The following is a 14,287-nucleotide window of genomic DNA, read 5'->3' as shown; positions in this document are numbered from 1 at the left end:
ATTTTTTTTAAAAAAAAAAAAGAATATTTTTATGTGTATTTTACTATCATATATTTATTCATTTCATAGAAGTATTTAAGATAATAATATATAAAATATAAATATGAAGTTGATGAAGAATTGGTGGTTAAATAGGATCGATCTACCAATTTAACGATTCATAAGATTTTAAATGCATTTGTTTGAAGAGAGACAATGAATATTTATATGATGACATGAATTTTCATTAAAAAAAAAAGTATGAAATAAATTTATAAAATATGGATTGCGTATAAATCACACTATAAAAAATTTATCTTTATCAATTTTTGAATATTGACACATGCAACACTTACGAATTCCAAATATACCATATTGGTTCAACAATTGATACAATGACAGATAATTTTTAAGTCGTTTATAATTTCTTTTGAAAGAAATGCTAATGAATATTTATATAATAACATGAATTTTCCTAGAAAATAGAGAAACAAACTAAAAAATTGCGTACAATAAGGCATCATTCAATGCAAAGATTTGTCTCTATCAATTTTTAACATTGACAAACAAAAATGACTTACCCGATTTTAAAATAGTGTTTGAGTGAAGACTCAGAGTTATTTATTTTATCTTGAACAGAAAGTCAATGAATATTTATATGACATAAATTTTAAAATTAAAAATAATTATATAAACTTATTATTATTATTATTATTTTGAAAAGGCTGGCAGATGGCAACAACCAAATTTTGATCATTTGACTTGGGAGGGAAGCACCTAACTTGTGAACTCCATAAATGTCATGTAATAGTGATTAGATTCAAAGAAATACAATAATAATTATCTTCACATTCCAACTATTTATTGAAGTCACAAAATTCATGAAGTCATTTATTTATTGGTAAATAATGCATGAATTCAATGTAAGAAAATTGAAAAAAAGATTTCAAAAAAAAAAACTGATTTATGCCACTACAAAATGTATTTTTCTTTTTAAAAATAATTCAAGTACACACCATATTTCAAACTTACAGTCCGTTTGGTTCGACGAAATAACTATTCATTGAACTCATAAAAAGTTTTACACTGTTATTTGTTTTATAGTAACAATATGATTTCTTGTATAACTAATTGTAACTAATTAAAACTAATCTATTCCCGAGGCATTGTGCAAATCAAACGTACCCTTAGTTTTTACTTTTTAAAAGAAATTTAGAAAGCCATCGTCTAAGCTATTTTGGTTGGCTAAAGAAAATTAATATTTTCATTTATTTCTAAATTTTAAAATAAAAAATATTCCATTATTTTAAAATTTCATATTTATGTTAGAAAATTTTGAAATAATAACAAAACACTTTTCTAAAGAAACTATACAAATGTTAGAAAACTAATACATATGTGGTTCACGTGACTACATTATTGGACTACCACCTCCTTGAGATGCTCCCTTGGACTTTAACAACCTTGTTTTTCTCTATAGTATGACATAATAAAGTCAATCACAACCCTCCCCACCCCAAAAAAACAATAAACCCTAAAATATTTGCATGTGCTTTGTCAAGGTATTATAAACCCTAAATTGTATAGTTTTGTAGATCTACTTAGATCCGGGTTTATCAAGAATCCACCATTTGTTTAAGGGGAAAAAAAGTTTCGTGCTTTTTGTTTTTGTGTTGGGTGCAAAGCTGTCAAATATGGACACATGGCTGTTTAATAGCCCCTAGTTATGGAGAGGATCCACTTGCCCATGACGAGGCGTTGTCGACGCCGTTGGATCTCCTCGACACATACGTGTCAAAAGATAGCTATGGACAAAAACATACAAAAATGAATCTTAAAAGCAAGCATTATCATTTTAGAACTCGAAATGATTATAAAACACGAAAACCTGGAACTAAAACTACAAATGAAGTAATGCTCTTCCTCGAATTCAACCTATTACAAATTCGTAGGTTGTGTTTGGTTTGTTTTGTGCTTATCATGTAATTATTGTAAGCCCAGGATTCAAAGATAACTGCATGCGAAAATCTCAAAATAAAAACAACTACAGATGAAGTAATGCTCATTTTTATATTCATCATTGAGATCGACCTATTGCAAATTCATAGAACGTTTTTCATATGGATTGTTTTGTACCAATTGTCCATAATTATTGGGAACCCAGTGACATCCGAAGAAGTAGAAGAAGACATACTGTACCCGATCAACCCCACGTGCCACCTGTCAAGACAAATGTGATGACATCTCCACAATTACAGGGCAAAAGTCAAGCCAAATTCACGAGAACAATGATTGAATTTTTCTTTTGGGTTTGAAAAGAAAAGTGTGATTAACAAGGAAAGAAAGATAAAAAAGGGAAGCCTGGTTTAAACAAGTATTGTACAACTGTATGAAAGAAAAAATACATAAAAAGTCATACAATAATGTAGAAAAAAGCTTTTGTGAAAGGCAATTCTAAAGGCACTTTTATAATCTACAAACTGTACAGAGAAAGGTAGCTGAAAGTCACGCCTGCCATGAAAACCAGCTGCAGAGAATCAAAGCAAGAGGGGTTTCAGATGCAATTTCAGAGAGAGAGAGAGGAGGAGGAGGAGGAGAAGGGATTGAAACCATGAACTCATCCTGTGATGGATTGATGCTTTTTTCTTTTTTAAATTTCTAACAAAATTACAAGGTTTATAATGAGTCACCTTTCATCATGTCATTCATCAATCTCTACTTTATGACTCACCACTATTTCATCAATTTGTGAAATTCATGCCCTAACTGCACAAGCAAGAACACAAATGTTCAAAACAAAAGGCCAGCTTCAGCAACTTGTTGAGGCCTAAAACAAAACCAACAAAGCATAATTATTTGGCTGCACATGATGAGTCCAATTCCAAACAAATTAAAACAGCAATGAAAAAATAAACACTATAACTCTGTATGAACTAGATATATATCCAAAATAGGTATTGTGTATATCCATATGTAACTATCTGTAAAAAACAAGCCTTTTTTTTTCTAGGTTATTGAGCAGACTTGAAGGACTCCAACATGATGAGATCAGCTTAAGTTTAACCTTAAGCTTTGGTTAAGCTTAAGTTTTTTCATAAAATATCAGTAAAAAGAAAACCACATGGGATTTATAACACACCAATCCCATTCTACTGTGTCAGCATTTTTCCTGCAAGCAGGATCCACTTGCACCAGAATGTGGGTCCATGCAGGTCCAACATGCAGAAAAAAGGCTAGATGCTGTGCAATGAGAACTGCATGACAGTTTTTCTCCATGGCCCAAGCTAGAGCATTCCTCCGTTGAAGGCTCTGCTTTGGAAGGTGAAAGAAGAAGAAATAGGTGACCTATCATTTTATCTTCTTACCCTTTTGAAATAAAACCAACAGCATGCAAGCTAAAAATGCCACCACTTACTTGGGATGTTATAGGATTGGAAAAATTAAGCATTTAAACCTATTAAGACGAGACAAGGAAATTCCCATAGATTGTACTTGGTGAAATTGAGACACTGAATTTGGACAAAATTTCATATAAGATTGTATGGAATTATGCCCAAATTCACCCAATGTCAAGTTCATAGTTGCAAATTTGCTTTCTCAATCACTACAATAATGAATTTTCCAACATACCTCAGTTGCAAGTGAATACAAATGCATTTCTCATGAGATAGTGACGAAGGACCGCTTTTGCCCATTTTAAACTGTTCTGTAAGAGCCTACATTAGGTAGGCTTGAGACAGTTATCACAGGGATTAGAACCATGTTTGCAAGCTTTTTGATCAAAGGACTCTCCAAAGTGTTCAAGTAAGGTCTGTCTCCGACATTTAGCCTGAAGAATTTGCAGAAAATTGGACAATCATGCAAGAATACACTGGACAGGAGTTGGTTCTGCAATAGGACGGCCAGAATTTCTCTTTTATAGTAAATCTGAGAACAGCCAACCAGTGGACGGGAATCAAATTACCTTGAGTTCACAATACTGTTGCATTTTCCGAGCTTGATTCATGGCTGTTTTAAAACTCTCGCTTTTACATCCCTGCCCATTCCGCAACATACATACAACCCGGCTGAAATCCTTCTTCAGATATAGAGCAATGCATACCGCTGGAAGATTATCTCTTCCTGCCCTTCCAGATTCTTGATAATAGCTTTCAATTGACTTGGACAATGTGTTGTGGATAACAAAACGCTGAACACAATATGAAAGGATAATTCTTTTCTAACTCCCAGAAAAAGGGGCAATTGGAAAAGAAAAAGAAAGACGATAACTACAGTTGCAAACATTGAGCACAAAAAATATCTAATGCAGGGCCCTATGGATAAAAATGGAACAAAGACATCCTGTTTCTGTGAATAAGGATTTGATAAATCACCATCCTCTCAACATCCTTATCCCATTGCATAAGTAATCAACAACTTATATGTAATTTTGTCTGTAAGAAACATATATAAGTGAGTTATACTATTACTGTGTAAACACACTACAATTTTATTTCAATGTAAATACGTAAAACTAACATTTTTCAAGAATAAAATATTCTACAAAAATGATGAACATTTCAAGCACTGGAATGGCCAGTTTGACTTAGGTCGTGATTAGGATTCTATTTTTTGAGCTTGGATTTGGATTCATGTGAATTGGATGCAACTCCAAATAATATTAGACTGCATTTTGTTCAAAATTTTCAAATCCAAATCCTGATCTCCATTCTCTCAAAGACATTGTTATATGATAGCAAATTTTGTAATTAACATGGTAACTAACAATTTGCCTGCTGTTGGTATCTAACAATTTGCCTGCAGTTGTGACCATAAGCTTGTTATCTCATCAATCATTAGATAACACATCATTATAATGACAATGTAGAAACAAGCATCATTAAGGAAACTGCAGAAGTTATCTGAACTCACAACATCTGGTTTGTCTATGCCCATCCCAAAAGCAATAGTGGCACACACGACATGGACCTCTCCAGAATACCATTTCTTTTGAACCACAACTCTTTGGCGAGCTGGTAAACCAGCATGGTAATAAACTGTCTTGATCTTACATTTCTCATTTAAAAATTTTGAAACCTCCACACATTCACTTTTAGAAAGGCAGTATACGATCCCACAAGAATTCTTGAACCGATCATCTATTAATTGTCCAAGCTGCTTCAAAGGCTCCCTCGTCTTACTGATCACTTCATACTTTAAATTTGGCCTATCAAAGCTTGCTTCAAGCACGAGAGCATGGGGAATTCTTAAAGCATTTAATATGTCCTGCAGAAGATCTACTCAGATGCTGCTGACACCATTGGTTACACCATAACTGAAAAGAATTGCAAATCTTACTACCTGGCGAACTGACTGGGTTGCTGTCGCAGTCAATGCCATCACTGGGACATCTGGGAAATTCTGCTTGAGGCATCCCAATCCCCTATAATCTGGACGAAAGTCATGTCCCCATTGGCTGGAAAGCATAAACACATTAATTCAAAACAAATCATAGTGGAATTTTCTGACTAGAAATGGTATGACATATACTAAGGAGAAGATGTACCTCACACAGTGTGCTTCATCCACCACAAAACCAGCTAGTTGTCCCTGTGATTTACGAAATTAACCTTCTCTTAATCAGCACTAATTACTACTGAGAATGAAAATTTCAAAACCTTGTCACAGTAAAAGTAATTTTCATTATGATCAGTTAATAACTTCAAATTTTCACCTTCCAATGCAAGCACTTTAAGACATCCAGAAATGATAGGCTTCCACCAATTCTTTCAGGAGTTACATACAACAGTTTGCATGATGGTTTCTCTCTCCTACAAACAAGTATAAAAAATATCAATTGGTGAACCAATAAGGTAGTGAAATAAGTTGAAATGGAGATTTAATATTTCTTTTGAGGCATAAAAGACAACTATCTCGACAATTCGTAGGAAAACAGAACAAATAATAATCCAAAAGCCAAACCTATACAAATAAATAAACAACCCCCAAATAAACAAATGTAAAATAAGTTCTTATAAATCTGTTGCCAAGCAGAAACTCTTGTCGAGAAACCGAAAATAATGAAAACATCTCCAAATATACAGAATAGACCTTGCCTTAGCTCTTGGAGAACAGCAGTTGCTTGAGAAGCAGTTTGTTGAGAATTTAGAAAGGTCGCTGGAATTCCAAATTTAAGGTTCAATGTGATTATCTGATCCTGAATGAGCGAAAGCAGAGGGGATACAACAACTGTCACACCTGGTTGCAGAGTTGCTGGAAGCTGTATAAAGCACGATGCATGAAGCAGTTTTTTTAATAAGCAAGTTATAACAACAAAATAATAAAAAAAACAAATGAAAGAAAACAAAAAATAAAAAAATTGATAGCTCCAAGCATTTGACTTCTTACATAAAGCCAATAATCATTCCCAGTGCCAACCTTGAAAGTCCATTGATTACTGATTCTCAAAAATAAAAGCCTTAAACACATTATTTTACAAGGTTTCACTAGGCCATCTTAGTTGGATTATGAACAACTCAACAAATCTTTAGCCAACTACGAAAGGTTAGGTTTTAACTCAACCATCAACACATTTATAGTTAAAATGTCCAATGAGAAATAAAAATGTCCAATGACAAATAAAAACCATGCATCAGCCTCAATGCAGAACTACTAAATTTTGTATTCGTCCTCCAGCATCACTTACACATGCAAGAATAAGAACCTTAATGGTTATTGAAATCTAAAAGTGTCCCCTTCCCACAAGCCAAAAAGAAAAGAAAAGAAAAGAAAAAAGACAAGTCAAAAAAAAAACCCACACCCTAAGTACATAAGGTACCTAACCTAAAATTGAGTACAGTAAAAGTGATAAATTTATAGCTGAATAGAAAGGAATTGTACTCATCATGCAAAAAAAGTTTATGAAGTTTTTATGCAATCAGTTGATGACCTACTAGTATAGCACTACAAACATGTTTCTTTTAGAGCCAAATTATTTATGTTAATTGCCTAACGACAGCGTATAAAACCTGTAAATTTTGATTTCAAGTTTCTAAGTCGTATTAAAGGTTATTTTTTATAACATTTCTGATCATCCTACCTATTACAATCAAACTCGAAAAACATGCAACTGCAAAGCAGATAAACAAACCGAACAAAAAAATAACACAAAAGTGACAAAATAAACACCAGTATTTATGTGGTTTGTCTTTGAAGCTACATCTATGGGCAAGAGAGGTATGGTGAATATCACAATCCCACAACACTCAAATCCTAACCCTCACACAGATGAAAAAAACCTCCAAACCCTATAAATATTACAAATATATGCAGCCCACAAATACAAGGCAGATGGTCAAGCCAGGACAAGTTTGTAAGGCAGAGGCCTGAGGCATAAAACTACTATATTTAGTGTTGTGCATTCCTCTTTATTTATCACTTCATCACACTAGCCCCAAATGGCATTAGAACATTTTTTCATTTATTTCTATTCGTTTATTTTGCTTTTGCTGTTGGCTGGTTCCAATCAGCTTCAAGCAAGACAGTTGCATATTCACAGATCGAAGGACCATATTCCTAAAAATAATTCCCTTCATGCTTCTTGAGACTGCATAATTTTGAAGAAAGATAGTGGCTTCATTGTCCATTGTATAGTGTTAGTACAATAATGTAATATTGTATGAATGTTTATTATATAAGGCCTCATAAACCCTGTTCGACGAAAACTTCTATTCATTTCAAGTTTCATACAACCCTTTAGCATGTAAAGCTCAGCATTAAACACAGTTTTTCTGGCTGAAAAAAAAAAAAAAAGAAGCCTTGGCTGAGTTGCCAAATGATGGCACACCATGAAAAGGGGATTGCCACCTTCTAGTCCTAAAAGTATTATCAAAACTCAAAAAAAAGAAGGTAAAATGGAGAAATAATTTTCCAGCAAATATTGTTAACTTTAATCGAAATTTACTACATTGAGAAGAAAATGTTGACATCAAATTCTTGCAGCATCAAACACGAGTTTTAGGTTTTCCAAGTCTGCTTGGTACTCATGCTAGCAGAACATTAGATAGATAACAATCAAGTTTAAAAGTAGATTCCATATCACATCAGATGGATAACAAGCAAGTTTAAAAGTGGATTCCATATCATGGGCCATCCAATCACACATGCTTCTAATAAAGCTCATATATCCTTAAGGCATCCTCAATATATACATCTTTAATGGAAAGAGGCATAACCTGGTAACAGAGGCTTTTACCACCACCTGTTGGCATTAGAATAAAGCAATCTTGTTTTGCCATGGATGCTTTACAAGCCTGATGCTGCAATGGTCTAAATGTCTTGTTACCAAAAATGACAACATTGGCCAATTCAATATCATCCATGGCCTGTAAATCTTCATAGCTGAGAGTACCATGTGCATCTTCTGATGTCCATGAGTGTGCCTTCTGATTAGGAATTGATGAAACTGAAGGTTGAACAACACTGCTCTTACAATCCTTCATTAAAAACAAATATCTTTAGTGCATATAATCACATATCATATTAGGCTTGAAGTAGAACCAAGAAAAGTTAAAAAATCTTCTGCTCAGATTCATAAGACTAAATCCTAGTACAGATGCATACATGAGTGCCCTAAAATGAGTCTGAACTAAATATCCCTTCTATTTTGATAAATTTCTACAAGTGATTAATGTTAAGATGTTATTCAAGCTACCAAAATAAAACTGCATGAAACTTGGTCGTGACTGGTGTAAGAGGCACAAGACATAATAGCTTCATGCAAAGAAGATGCACAAACAACAATTTTATAAATGCTTGCAATAAGAATTCTTACTACAGATTTTGAAGGATATTTACTCAGACTTCGAGTAATGGCATGGGTGCTTCTACTTGGACAAGAAGATGGGGTGGATCTGGCATCCTTCTTGTTTACAATTCTGAAGTCTATGTCTTCACTATCACTAGAAGAATCCAACTGCATCCAATTTTGATGTTTTTGAGGTTCTGGTGAATCTTCTATGACATGAATATAGCTTCCTGTGTTGCCATCATTTTCTGCTTCATAATTATTCAGAGCATCATTGTCAAACATGATATTCAGTGTTCCACAAGCTTCAGTTTCCATGGCTTGTAAATCTTCCCAGTCTTCACTATTTTGCATAGATTCAGCCAGTGCAGCAAGAAAATCATCACCACAGTGCTCCACACTGATAAAATCTTGGCCATCTTCACCTACAAAAAAAAAATAGAAAAAGGAAAAAAATAATAATAACTATCATGATACTGACAATGGTAAGTGGGATTTAGACAGCCAAGTAGCCAACTTGATTCATCATAGAAACTGCAATTCATAATTTGGCCACACCACTAACCACAATAAAATAAAATAAAAAGGAAAAGGAAAAAACATTATGTAATTATTGTAGGACTTGACATAGCAGTGCACAAAAGGCACAAGTATGGATATCCATCCATAAATCCAAGGAGAAGAAATTTAAAATAATTGTGGCTACTTAGAAAAAAACCTCACAGTGAAGCCAGAAATATCATATAATGGATCTCACCAGTGAAATATATATATTTATGACATGGTTACCACATGTCTTAGTTCGAAAATGTAGCGGACAATAATTCAACACAACAGTTCTAAAATGATCAGAAATAGTCAAATCACTCATAAATTTTCACATTCTAACTCTTCAACAAGCTCTGGAACCAACCTCAAACCTGTTGATTGCAATTCTACATCAAAGGCAATTTCATTCTGACACAGGTTAAAAGTTTCAAACTGTTATTTCTATCTTCCTTCACTCTGACCAGAAACCCAAAAAGGATACACTTTCTGTTTATTCATTTTAGATAGTATAGGTTTCAGTAAACCACTGAACATCTCGCATAAGTTGGGGTTTTGTCTTTTCTGTTTTTCTTACTCACAGTATAGAAAATAAAAAGAAAAATATACAATTATATTTTGTTAAAATAGTATTTGAGAAGATTGGATGTTGTGCAATATTTATCCCTACTTTGGCACTTAATTCATTTTTTATAACCAAAATAACATAAAATATATGTAAATATTGAATCTTGATTACAAGATTTCACGAAAAGTCCATGAATCTCAATGTTCTGTATTTTTCCCTACTTTTGCACTATTACATATTTCCAACCAAAAACACAAAATATATGTTAAATTGAAAATTCTACAATTTTGATTACAAGATGTCATGAAAATTTCATGAAGCTCAAACACTAAAAGGCAATCACAACAATTCTTCTCCCTACCAACAAAGTCATAAACCGAGACCCTATTACTCTCTGTTTCATATTCTACCACCAGCTCAATAACAGAGAGAATTACAGTACGGAGGAACCTCAGAAAAAGAGGACAATGATGAAGGCCATGCTAAGAACCCATTGAATATTAACACTAATGAAGAGAAAGAGAACAAGTAAGGGGTTGGGTGATGGTCTGATTCCTGTGGTGATGACGAGGCTGAGAATGAGGGTGGTGGCTATGCATGCTTCTGATACGGACACTAACAATTGAATTCCCTCTTGATTTGTTACAATTTAAGGCAGCATGATAACATATTAGTGTGACAGATGACCTCATTTGGTACTGATAAAAAATCAATGATCTTTTGGAGAGAGACAGTGTATCAAGTTAATTTATTGTCAAAGCATTTGTTTCTTGTCTAACTTTGCAATTGTTTTGCATATGACATATATTGGATGCCAAGTAATATCAGGACCCAACAATATGGAGACCATTAATCTATGTAGCACATACCCTTCTATAGAGGAGACACGTCAGTTTTGACATGTTGGACTATTTCTTGATAGCAATGTTTTAAAAGGCGAAGGAGTAAAGGAGGCATTTTAACCCTTGAGAGATGAGGCATAGCCTTTTATGAATTTATTTCTATGTAAACATATGTAAATATAAAGAAAAATAAAATCATAAATAAAATATTTTTTAAAAATCACATGTTTTGTAAACTTCTTGTTGGCCATTCAACTAAAAATACTAACTTAAGTCCATAGGTTGAGGTTCAAGAGTTTTAGAGATTCAATCATGTAATGAAATTACTTTCATAAATACATGCAGTTAAAATTTTCTGGCCAATTCTAACTTTGACTTACACACTCAAAATGCCTAAGCCTCAAGTGAAAAGCCACAAAAGGTGTGCCTGGTGCACAAATGTGTAAGCTTCAATGTGTAATGCATTGAACTTTTAGGAATTAGGTATTTTTGAATGAGCCTCGAGGTGTTTTAGACATGAGTCGTCTTGAGGCAAGCCTCAATCAAGCCTTTTAAAGAATTGTTTGATATAAAAAAATAAACATGTTGGACTGTAGATACCAACATTCTGACACTCCACTGAGTCTCTAACACTTCTCCATGCTTCCTTAATACACATTTAATATTATAATGAACTTGGGTATTTTAAAAATGACGTATAAAGATTTAAGAATTTCTGTGTTTATACCATCATACATAGTGCATTATTTATGACTATGTCAATATAATAGGGTTCTTGCCATGCCATGCCCTACAATTTTAAAATTTGTTGCGTCCCCATATTTGGGTTGTGTCATACTCGTGTTCCCATGTCTATGTCCATGCTTCATAGCCAACAACACCACATAAAATATGAACAGGAAACTACTGATTCTGCCAAAGAATTACTTGAATGCAAACCATCACATGACCACCAAACTCTTAACTCTTAAATCTTCAAATGTAAAGGCAAATATCTTCTGCCTGCATTCTAGAAAATTCTAATGCTGAGTGACTACACTTTGATTCATACACAGATGCACATGCATAAATGCCCTATTTTGGGCATGAATCACCACATGGGAACACAAAAATAGGAAATTCCTATTTGTCAATATGAAATCAAAAGACTACCCAAATTGCATCATTATCATCAAATAAACAAATGCAATTGTGCATATACCTCCAAGTTAAATGCGAACGACCATTTTTGAAAAACCAAGGCAATGTTGTTTAGGCTCTAGAAATTACTCTTCTTGGTTTAAGAAGCTAAGGTTACTGTAGTTTTTTTCCTTCTAAAGCAACGTTACAAATCCGGAAAAAGTTAACCAAACAATGCATTGGCTAGGGACATGGAATCTAATTAGAGTACCAAGAAGACCCTATAAAAATCTATATGGAGAGTAGCAATTTATTTAACCAAAAAAATGGAAACAGACAAGGCTGCAAGGAGCCAGGAGCTAAACAACAAGAAAAAACCACAAAAATAAAAGCATCTAGGCATTATAAAGAATGATTATCTAGAAATCCCCCATCTAGCACATAACAGCCTATTTTCTGTAGAATTTTTTATATAATTCATAAAAGAGATCCTGCAGATAATAGTGGAGTCAAAATCCTAATGACCAATCATTCTTCTAACAAAGAAAACATCCAAAAACCTCTTTCAGAGCCTCTGAGAAACAAAAATCCCAGACTAAATGATTTCTGCTTTTACAGGCAGCATAGCAAAGAGGACAAAAACAGCTGCCTTAGAACCCCAATTGAGCATTTTCCCTTCAGGCAATTTAATGGCGAACCACTCAAAAAAGGGAAAGAACAGGAAAACTCCTGAGTCCTGTTTAGAGCAAAAAGTCAAATAATTTCTCAATTACAGATAATAACAACCGGGAAAAAAAAAAGGTACCAGGCAATGTTGTCAAAATTAAATCAAAATTCGGAGACAAAATTATGTTCAAGAAACGCCGGACTTACGGAAAAATTCAAGTCAATTTGGATCATTTCTTGTCAAAATTTGAAAAGAGAAAAATTTCAGGGTTTCAAAATTCTAGAATTCGAAGTAACTGCAACACTTCAAATCTGGGCAAAGCATTCATTACAGCTCGTGCCACAAAATCGCGACTCACTCACTTCCTCATTTCACTTCAATAACACATTTCAATGGCATTCGCCCCAAAACAACACAAAACACAATAGAGAGAGAGGGAGAGAACATAAACAAATTTCTCAAAGGGGTATTGAGTCAATCTAACTGGGGCAGAAAAAGGAGGGTTTAGCCTCTGGGTTGTCGAGAGTGTAAGTCGAAATGGGGAATTTACCGTAGAGCTGGAGAAGACGATCCAAGCACTTCCTAGATGAGTGTTCGTCGAATCCGAAGTCGAGGGCCAAGCTCAGGAGACGAGCCTTCTCCAACTCCAGATCGTAGCCCTCCATTGCGATGAACCAGTGGCTGAATAAATGGATCGATGGACGAATAGCTGAATGAATGAAGATGACGATAACTCCCGCGCTTAATCTTTCAAAACCTCAACTCATGAGAACAACCAGGAGCCGAAGATTAGGGCTGGGAAGTTAGCGGTAACCCGATTTGAATAGATTGAATTCGGGTCGAGTTTTAGCGGAGTTGAAGTTTTCAAAAAGTATTGAATCCAAACGAGTCGAGTGTAATTTTATAATATTATTAATAAATTTAATGAATTAATTGGTCTTATATTTGATGTTATATATTTTAGATAATTTGCCCATATATTTAAATTTTTTTATTTTTATATATTATATAATTTAATATTATTTTATAATCAAATTAAAATTATTCAAGTCGATCATAAATTTAAGAATTTGCAATTAAATCAAATTCCAGTTTGTGTTCAACAATTTTGAGATCAATCGAGTATAAATCGAGTTTCAAGTTCAAAATTCCCGACTCGATTGAAATTTAAATGGCTCACTCTATTGATTTAAATTAATTTTCTTGTCAACATGACTAAATGATGTCGTGATGTTTTATGTAAATTTAACCTAGTTTTTATCTCTAATTGTTTTATTAAAATTTCTAATTTGAAATCATTTTATGACAAACAATATTAATATCATTTAATTAAATTTTTAGATGCTAACTTTTTTAACATTTAAAAGATGAAAGAAAAATCTTTAACTTTCAAATTTGGGACCTTCCTTGTGTCGCAACCACTCATAGAAGCGAATCCCGCACCTAAATGTGAGTTGTTGGGACAAACCAGAGATCCAAAGCTCGAAAAGTCTACTACCTGTCTTAAAAATATCTAACGCATAAGAAAAATGAGTTAATCCAATAATTATAAATCTGGTAAATCATATTCTACAATGTTGTGTTTTTAGATTTATAAAGAGATTTTTGCTTTTGTAAGACATAATCTCTTCAAATGTGTATCAAAAAGACAAACATTTTTTAAGGTCTTAAAAGTTATTTTCACAAACTTCCTTGACTATAAGATTTTAAGGTCACATACACAGCTTTTATCATTAAACGCGCATTTAATTGGTTCATTCTTCTTATTCTTGCACTCAAAT

At 33.5% G+C, this 14,287-nt stretch overlaps 1 protein-coding gene across 5 annotated transcripts; it reads right to left on the bottom strand.

Moving 5' to 3' along the window:
* Positions 1 to 2,260: 2,260 nt before the first annotated feature.
* On the bottom strand, positions 2,261 to 13,361 carry LOC131154533 (ATP-dependent DNA helicase Q-like 1). 5 transcript variants are annotated; one of them, XR_009136507.1, is made up of 12 exons: positions 13,057 to 13,361; positions 8,792 to 9,189; positions 8,193 to 8,453; positions 6,070 to 6,238; positions 5,693 to 5,784; positions 5,525 to 5,568; positions 5,320 to 5,434; positions 4,891 to 5,244; positions 3,944 to 4,168; positions 3,610 to 3,808; positions 2,670 to 2,745; positions 2,261 to 2,506 (listed from the first exon to the last, which is right to left on the bottom strand). XR_009136507.1 is itself a non-coding variant. In XM_058107358.1 (10 exons), exons 1-10 carry the CDS (start codon positions 13,169 to 13,171, stop codon positions 3,701 to 3,703), a joined length of 1,881 nt encoding a protein of 626 aa, XP_057963341.1. In that variant the 5' UTR covers positions 13,172 to 13,310; the 3' UTR covers positions 2,261 to 3,700. The 5 variants fall into 5 exon arrangements, 1 of the variants encoding a protein (XP_057963341.1); XR_009136506.1 differs by having other exon boundaries at positions 2,670 to 2,806; positions 13,057 to 13,310; XR_009136504.1 differs by having other exon boundaries at positions 2,711 to 2,806; positions 13,057 to 13,310.
* Positions 13,362 to 14,287: the final 926 nt, after the last annotated feature.

The sequence above is a fragment of the Malania oleifera genome, chromosome 4, assembly GCF_029873635.1.
Source record: "Malania oleifera isolate guangnan ecotype guangnan chromosome 4, ASM2987363v1, whole genome shotgun sequence".
Classification (NCBI taxonomy): domain Eukaryota; kingdom Viridiplantae; phylum Streptophyta; class Magnoliopsida; order Santalales; family Ximeniaceae; genus Malania; species Malania oleifera.
The sequence above is the reverse complement of the archived record's forward strand: the minus strand, read 5'-3'. Positions and strand labels throughout refer to the sequence as shown.